At 38.9% G+C, this 8,604-nt stretch overlaps 1 protein-coding gene across 1 annotated transcript; it reads right to left on the bottom strand.

Moving 5' to 3' along the window:
- Window positions 1-6,527: 6,527 nt before the first annotated feature.
- On the bottom strand, window positions 6,528-7,889 carry LOC133869943 (MDIS1-interacting receptor like kinase 2-like). Its single transcript, XM_062307045.1, has 2 exons — window positions 7,259-7,889; window positions 6,528-6,975 (listed from the first exon to the last, which is right to left on the bottom strand). The coding sequence occupies exons 1-2, from the start codon at window positions 7,428-7,430 to the stop codon at window positions 6,797-6,799; spliced, it is 351 nt and encodes a 116-aa protein (XP_062163029.1). The 5' UTR covers window positions 7,431-7,889; the 3' UTR covers window positions 6,528-6,796.
- Between the last annotated feature and the right edge of the window lie 715 nt (window positions 7,890-8,604).

Genomic DNA, 8,604 nt, shown 5'->3' with positions numbered 1-8,604 from the left:
TTAAATAAATAATTTGAGAGAATCCTAATTACCATCTCTCAAATTAACTCCGTTAAGTAGTTTTATTCTTGGACCGGTTGAACGAAAAATGTGCCTATCATATACAAGATCCAACTCAAAGGTTTATCAATCCGTAATCTCTCCGTTCTCTCTCCTCCATCCTTTTCTCCCTGATTTTTTTCCTGTGCAAGCCGCCATGGGAGGGAAGCACTGTGCTTCCCTCCCCACCACTCATCTCCGTTTTCCTTTCTTCTTCTTCCACCCCAACATCCGACCACCCTTACTTCTCACTTTCCATCATCTATCTCTTCAACCTTCTACCTTCTTTCCAGTTTTTCAAGCCTTTGGAGTTAAGGCATAAGCTCCATCTACCCACCTATCTTACATGCTTTTTACTGGTTTTTGTGTGTCTACAACGTCTGTTCAGGCTATTTTCCTCCACCTTCCACCGATTTTTTTGTAATTTTTGGCAAGGAGTTTTGTTTCAATTTTTCAGATCTAGATCTACACTCCTCCGCAAACAATTACAAGACACGCGCCTCACCACCGAGTTCCCCGGCGTCTCCGGTTTCCACCGACGGTCGTTTTTTCCACAGCTGGCTTTTGCTCCCCCGCGCGTGGCACACACGCTCCAGCGAGCTCTTTGCTCTCCTCCGCGCGTGTATGCCACGTTTGCGCTCCCCACTTCCCCCCTCGACCGCGTCCGGTGGTTCTGGGCCACGTCGGCGAATCCGGCTGATGAGAGGCCTCTCCTTGGTGGTGCGTGTTCCCCACGCGCCGTCATGGACGGCTCCCATCCCGCCTTCCTCTGGACTGCTACTGTTTATTTAATTGTTTTTGTATTACTGTTTTTTTGGGCTTACTTGTTGTACCCCTCTCCCCATGTTTACCCCTGTTTTAGTGTTTGGGTCCTTGTGACTCAATACACTTGTGAAATCACCTTTAATGGTGACCCCGACTTTGTGGCATCCGTGCCTCGAGTCAAAGGGCCTGCATCTTCGGAAGCATTGCCCCCGCGTACTTGCGTTTTTAGTTTAATATTTGGGTTGCCCATACCCTGTTGTATTTGTGTTTTTTATTTTTCCTTGTAATCGGTTACTGATTTACTTATAAAAAAAAAAAAAATAATATACAAGATCCAACTGATTTGGCCAATTTCCCGCCAAACTCATTTTTTAATCTCACTTCTTTTGAGGTGCTAGGCGCTATTGAAATTAACCTTCTTCACGACCCAAGACACCCTTCCCCCATCCCCTGTTTTCTATCGTCGCAGGAAACCCACCGGTCATCCCCTTTCCCCCTTCGGTTTTTGCTGCAACGCGAGACACCAAGAGAGACAGAAAGAGAACGAGAGAGAGAGAGAGGCTAGGCCGAGATAGAAGTGGCGCACTGTGGTGAAGATGGTGAAGCCATTGGAAGCAAGAAAAGGTAGTATCAAGCTTCTCATTACAATTTAGCTGTACCCACTACTCATAACCCACAAAAATCATGTTAATTTGGTAGGATTTTCTTAGGTTTAGTTTCTGTCCACATTTTGGGGCTTTTGTTCTTGTGGTTGTTGGCTCACCTTGGGTTCGGTTTTGATGGTGATTTGGTTCGGGTTGGAGGCTCCGGTGGGTAGAGAATGTTTATTGGAGTTGTTTTCCGTTGTAGGCCGATTTTGGGGTATAGTTTCGTATGATATTGGGGATGTGCAATTCTGATTGATGCTTTGGCTTTGATTTTGGTGGCTGAGTGGTTGTTGACTGTGGGTTGAAGTTGGTTGATTTTATGGAGAAGTTTATGGGATGTGTTGGCTTGACCGAAAATGGTGTGGGGAAGATTTTCCTTTGGTATTAATTTTTTGATTGTTTTGAGCTCTTTCCAAATGAGGTGTTTAATATTTTGGAGTGAATTGTTGAGGGTGGGAGCTCTAGCCGTGTGGGTTGCTAATGGGTTTTTTCTTGGTGTTGTTGAATCTGTTGGGTCATCCTTCGCTGGAATTGTTTCGAAGGTGGTTTTTGGTTGAACTCTTGTATTATGGCCGAATGGATGGAGATGGATTTTTGCTCCTCCTAGCCGTGTAGGTATCTTGTGGTGATTTGGAGCATATAATGAATAGGTTAATATTGTTTTGATGATGATTGCCGATTGGGTGTTTTGATTGAGAGTTTGTGCTTGTTTTGGGAATATGGTATTACGGTAGTTTAGTGTTTTGAATATTGGAGTTTGGTCCATTGATGGCCGTGGGTGTATGTGTGTTGCTTTAAGAGATTTTGAGTTGTGCTTGTGTTAGGTTTCTATTGGCTTTTAATTTGAAGATATGAGAGTGGCTTGATGAGGAATTGATTTTGATATTTAAAGGTGGATTGCAGATTGATTATTTGAGTATAGTTGAGTTGATTTTGATATGGGTTTTGATGTTTGGTTTGCGTATGGCCAATTAAGGTGGTTTTGAGTTAGGAAGATTTTGTTATAGTGATACTAGCTTGTGAGGTTTGTTAGTGAGCTTAAGTTTTTGTTAGGGTCAAGGAAATTGGAAATGGGTGAGCTTAGTGTGGATTAGGAAACAAGGTAAAGAGGTAAAGGAATTAAATAAACCGATAAGAGAATAATAATATCTATATAGTAAGGTTAAAAAGGAGATCCATAACTAACGCAAACTAGACCGTGTGAAGGAGTCATTAACAAGACCATTGCACCAACGAAGCAAGTGCAAACTTACTGACCTTGCTACAAATGTTTTAATAAATGCATATGTTTTATGTGAAGTAATGAGTCCTGCTGTTGCTATTATTTAATATGTTCATATATACTATAACTGTGTTTTACACGTCCTTGAAAGAAAAGGATTTTGAAAAAGAAGTTAGTTGGAAAGAAAGTAGATTTGAGTATATATGTTTTTTTGCATCCACTGATAAGAGGGTGTTAAACTCTTATTATTCTGCATAATAGGGGGTTAAACTCTAATTATCTTGCGTCCATGATAAGAATGTATTGAACTCTTATTAACCTGAAATCAGTGATCTTGAACCCAGTAATGAGAGGGGGTTAAACTCTTATAATTGATTCTGTTAAATGTAGCTAGAGTTCCATTTGAGTTATGTTTTGATAATTGCTGCTTATATTGTAGGAGTATAACTGTTTTACTGTATGACATATGATATAAATATATATATATATATATATATATATATATAGGGATTTGATTCTTGCACTACACCATCACAACAATTGCACAACAACCCCTCACATGAGAGTGGGTCCCACTGTATTGGTGTTGTAAATCTAACATTTTCCATATAGATATATGGTATATATACATGTGGAAAAGAAATTGATATCTGCTTATGCTTTATTAGTTTCTGCTTTCATTACAGAAGATAGAGGGCTTGTTTGGCAAAGGTTTTTGCCTCCACCTTTATTTTTCCCTAAAAAAATCAACTTCAAAGCATTCTAATTTTTGTACTTTTTATATCACATCAATCACTTTTTTTATTATTCAAACAAAAATATCCAATACAAAACAAAATTTTTTCACTTTTCTATACAAATTCTTTCTACTTTATATCACATCAATCACTTCTTACTACCATTAAAAAAAAAAAAAGACTCACCTAAAAATCCTTTACCAAACAAGCCCATAATTGTTTTACTACTTCAGAGTATTGATTGTGTTTTGTTAACTGTTGCCTACATTACAGGAGGTATAATTGTTTTACTGCTTTGTAGTATTGATTGTGTTTTGTTAACCGATACTTACATTACGAGAGGTATAGCTGTTTTACTACTTCATAATATGAGATATGAAATTGTGTATATTTGTGTTGTACATAGCGTATTTAACGGTTTTACTGCATCATAACATGGGATATGAAGTGTGTATAAACCCTCTATGTTCTATTTGCTTTGTCAAATAGCTATGATGTTTGATAAACTATTTTGTGAATACCTTGCTTAAGTGATAGCTTTTTAGCAAACACTCGTAGAGTGATTTTCAAAAGATCTCACTTCACACGCACTAGGGTCAGAATGCATGTACTTTAGAGACTGTGCACTTACATATTGGCCTGTGAAATAGTGGATTAAATTGGGTAATCCACCACTTTACAAATATTGCAGGCTTAGCTGAAGAGGCAAATGACATAGATCCATATGCGTGGTTAGGAGTCTACTCTTGAGGCAATAAGGTGGTCTCTAGGTTTGAAGGCTGACTTGAGATAAGTTAGTGTAATTAGTTTAGTTGTATTTATTTATGCCGGATGTGGCGCATTTTAATATGGTTTAAGTCTGTAATAACCTCATGTTATGAAATAGAAGCTTTGGTTTGTATATATTATTAGAGAGTTTATGATGTCAAAAAGAAAGCAAAAATTTATTATAGGTTTTCTGCCACAATACTTTAAGGTAATAGTAGTAGTGTCTTGTAGAAAATTCAAAAAAATTTCAGTTGCGAGGTAATAATATGTCGGGGTGTTACAGTGTATGGTATCAGAGCAATTTGGCTTTGAGGACCCTTGGATTGATCTATCTTGAGATTAAGTCTCTAGGACTAAGGTTATGAGTTGGAATCTATACTAGAGCATAGGCTATGACCAATCTAAAAGTAAGATAGGTTCTAGGTTTGATAAATCTAGTAATGAGTTGTGTAGTCGCTTAACGGAAGAGTTTAGCAAAGGGTTAGGAGATCGTGAGCATAATTTGATAAAGATTTCTTTAGAATCTGACTAATGACCATCTTATTGCTGAAAATATCGGCATTCCAAAAGAGATGCTACGATGAACGATGAAAGCAAGGATAACGAATGGCGATTGTGCCACTTTTTGGATAAGATTCTGGAATTGATTAAATAAATACTCGTCATAAGTTCTAAAGAACTCATATGTCTTGGTGCAAAGTAATGCCACTGAGACGCCAATTGAGGTACATGAAGGTAACGACCAGGAAGGTCTGCCAGACCAAGATGGCGGTGTGCCACCTCTGCCATCACCACCTCACTATATTGGAATAAATCCGACTATGGCTCATTTCATTACCGAAACTACTCGACATTTTGTCGAAGAAATAACTCGGATTCCACCACTGGTGGAACAGGTTGAGCAGTTGGACTGTTCTTTCAAGGATTTTTGTGAGCACCGCTATCCATCATTCAATGGGAGTCGGGGGCCCATGGTGGCAGAATCTTGGATTATTGATCTTCAGGAGCTATTGGAAGCAATAGTTTGCACTGATGAGCAGAAAGCGATGTATGCTGGACTTAAGCTTACCGGTGAGGCATTAAGATGGTGGAAGTCAAAGAAGCAGTTGTTGGCTCTGGCGTTGGGAGGGGAGGCTGTGATCACTTGGACCCTGTTTGAGGAGTTCGATGAGCGGTTTTTCCGTTAGGCTCAACGACGGTTTCGAGCTTGGGAGTTTGAGGATTTGGTCTAGGGCAACAGGACAATAAAACATTATGCTGCCAAATACATAGAGCTTTCAAGGTTTGCTGTGTCTTTAATTCCTGATGAGAAAAGGAAGGTGCAGAGATTTCAAGGTCTCCATCCACAAATCAAGTAAAGAGTGGCACTCTTCGAAATCAAGGATTTCTTCAGGCTGGTGAATGTCCCCGCCATTGCAGAGGGAGAGCTCCGCAATGTCTCAAAATATTTGAGGAAGTATAAGTCACTCCAAAGCTTACAATTGGAAAGGAGGATCACTTCCAACAACAGTCTGAAGTCGGACAAGGATTACCTTACAAGTCTAATATGTTCCAGGTGTGGCAAGCCGCATATTGGGGAGTTTAGAGCTGTAGCTGGAACATGTTATCGTTTTGGCCAGACAAGCCACCTAGTAAGGGACTGTCCTTAGGAAGCGCCGCAGAAAGGCAGGTATCATTAAGGCCAAAAACCATCAGCTCAAGAGCAAGTTCATGCACTCGCGCCAAGGAAAGCAAAAACAAAAGTTAAGAAGGCCAAAGTGGTGCCAGGTATGACCCTTCATTGGTTCATCTTGCACATTGTTTTAAGATTGCATGACTGTCATCATCCTCTACATGTGCTCTGGTTGAGTAGTGATTGTACTTGACCCTTAAGAGTCCCCGTAGAACTACATCCGTAGGTGATGCAGTGCTGCACTAACAAGTAAGGAACCAGCGACGCGGTGACAATATTGATTGCTTAAGAATGGACTTTGATGTTGAGGATTCGCAAGAGAGACCCATGACTACCATGGGTTGTAGCGTCGGGAATGATAATCAACCCTAGTAGCCATAAAGCCAAATGGAATAGATTATGTACCATGAGAAATAAGGAGTTGGATTTAATAGTGGATCGCAAAAACAACAATCACAAGAATCACAACACTTCTATAATCCTAGAAAATTCAAGAATTACTGGAAAACCAAGGAAAAACTCTCACTGAAGTATTTCTTGATAGAAAACTGTTAAAAAATAAATGCAGTCATTATTAGGTTTGTATAAAGCCTAAAGTCGAAACCCTACAAAAATAGTAATAATAATAATAATAATAATAATAATGAAATAAAACACCATGTGGTAAACAGAATACCGACAGACAACTTTCACCTAGTAAACTTTGGAATTATGAAATTTTTAAGAAATACAAATTTGTAGCCCTTTGAATAAGTTCTCCAAAGAGACAAAGCTTGTCTCCATCTGATGTTGAAATCACAAGATATGAATTTTTTTCTCCGACTGTTCTGCTTGTAAACCAATCTGCATCATTAAGCTTCCATGATTGCCTGAGACACCCATTGCATGGTGGGCCTGGAATTTGGTCTTATGCTTAAGCAGGAAAGTGCTTGCTTCACTACAGAAGTCACTTGTTCTCAAAAAGAACAGCAGGAGGTGGGAGACGCAGATCTAGCACTTCCATTACTACCTCAATGCTTTTCTCACCGATACTCAGGGACGAAAGAAGCTCCTTTGGATGTCCTCCCATTATCACTTCAAGGGCCAAAACACCAAAGCTGAAAGCCCTCATTGTGTATGCTAGCTCTGCCACAGTGACAAATGAGAAGAGCATTCAAAACATGATCACTTTATATATGACAATTACCAATTTACAAGTCTATTTGGATTCCCCAACTTTTCTAAGTTCTAACCTAAGGGGTTATACAGAATCTAATTTTTTGTGGTTAATTTCAATGATTGGAGAGAGTTCAAAGAACAGCAGTTGGCTGCCATCATTTTCTATCTTTATACTGATTTGAATTGCTGAAACGTTCACTTTTTAACAAAGTATAAAAAGAAAAAAAAAGATAGTGCACGATAAGCGTACCAGGGGCTATATAACCATATGTGCCTGCAACGAGTGTCCAATTACTAGAATCCGTCTTCATAATCCTTGCTGTGCCGAAATCAGAGACGCACGCCTCAAACTCACTGTTCAGAAGCACATTTTTGCTCGATATGTCCCGATGAATGATTGGTGGTGAGCAGTCATGATGCATGTAAGATAAAGCATTTGCTATGCCCTGACAATGTCCACCCGTTTGCTCCAACCCATTTCTTGGGCTTCTTTGTCATTGCTTAGGATACTAGCCAAGCTTCCCCGCTCAATGTAGTCATAAACTAGGAACTTGTGTGGCCCTTGGGAACAGAATCCATAAAATTTAACAATGTTCCTATGTCGTATTTCTGTTAATACTCGAATCTCATTCTGGGAAGTCTTGATCTTGTCTATCTCTTCACCTTCCAGGCACTGGATTATCTTTATTGCTAGTACATGTCCTGTTGGCTCAGCTTTGTAAACTCTTCCACTTCCGCCCACCCCAAGACAATAGCTGTCGTTGAAGCCATTGGTGTCTCTGCTTTGAACCCAGAAGATGCAGCAGCCTCAAACTCCACGCAAATATAATTAACAGAAGAATCGTGGGTACGCGCGAGAGTGAGACTTAAGTCAAAGACCCCTGAAAGAAGTTAACATCTTGCCAAAAAGAAAAAGGAATAAAAATATATCTTTAGTATAAATAAAATCAAAGAGGCAAGTAAAAGTTAGCTTGACTTGTACTCACCGAATACTTATCGATGACTTGACTTCAACTCATTAAGTTTCGTGTTAATTAATTATAAAAATATTATTTTCTTTTATTAACACTAGAATCAAAAGTAAACCAAAGAAAATCAAGATTAGACCTGTTATTGTATCCAAAGAATATCAAATTTTAGTTTGAGTGTAAAGTAAACTGAACTAAACAATTACCCCCATAAAATATGGGGTGGTTCAGCCATCTCCACTTTTAATTTTTTTTGGCCATCCTCACAAACCATTAGGGTGGTTTAGCTACTCATACTTTCTCATTTGGGGTGGTTTCTTTGGCATTTAGGTTTTTTTTTTAATAAAAAAAAATAAAATTTTGAAGTATTTTCGAAAGAAAGACAAAAAAGATGTGAATTTTCATTCCATTTTAACGTTTGATGTTGACAGAGTGACTTTTTTGACAAGCAATGACAGTTTGTTGTATCTAAATGTTAATTTTGATAGTTCGGTGGCTTAAATGAAAAAGTGGTGGCATTTTTTCTGGGGGGTGGGGGGAAAGTGTATTTTTCCCACCAATTAAAAGATAAAAAGGAAATAAAAAACTAAAACTGAAATGTAAAAATTGAAGGTGGTGGTGGTTGGAC

Source organism: Alnus glutinosa, chromosome 5 (genome assembly GCF_958979055.1).
Source record: "Alnus glutinosa chromosome 5, dhAlnGlut1.1, whole genome shotgun sequence".
NCBI lineage: Eukaryota > Viridiplantae > Streptophyta > Magnoliopsida > Fagales > Betulaceae > Alnus > Alnus glutinosa.
This window is presented reverse-complemented; position numbering and strand designations above follow the sequence as displayed.

Coding starts and splice junctions, on each gene's coding strand:
- LOC133869943 (XM_062307045.1), bottom strand. CDS start 7,430: ATGCATCATGACTGCTCACCACCAATCATTCATCGGGACATATCGAGC. Junction 6,976..7,258: donor ATATGGTTATATAGCCCCTG/GTACGCTTATCG, acceptor TCACTGTGGCAG/AGCTAGCATACACAATGAGG.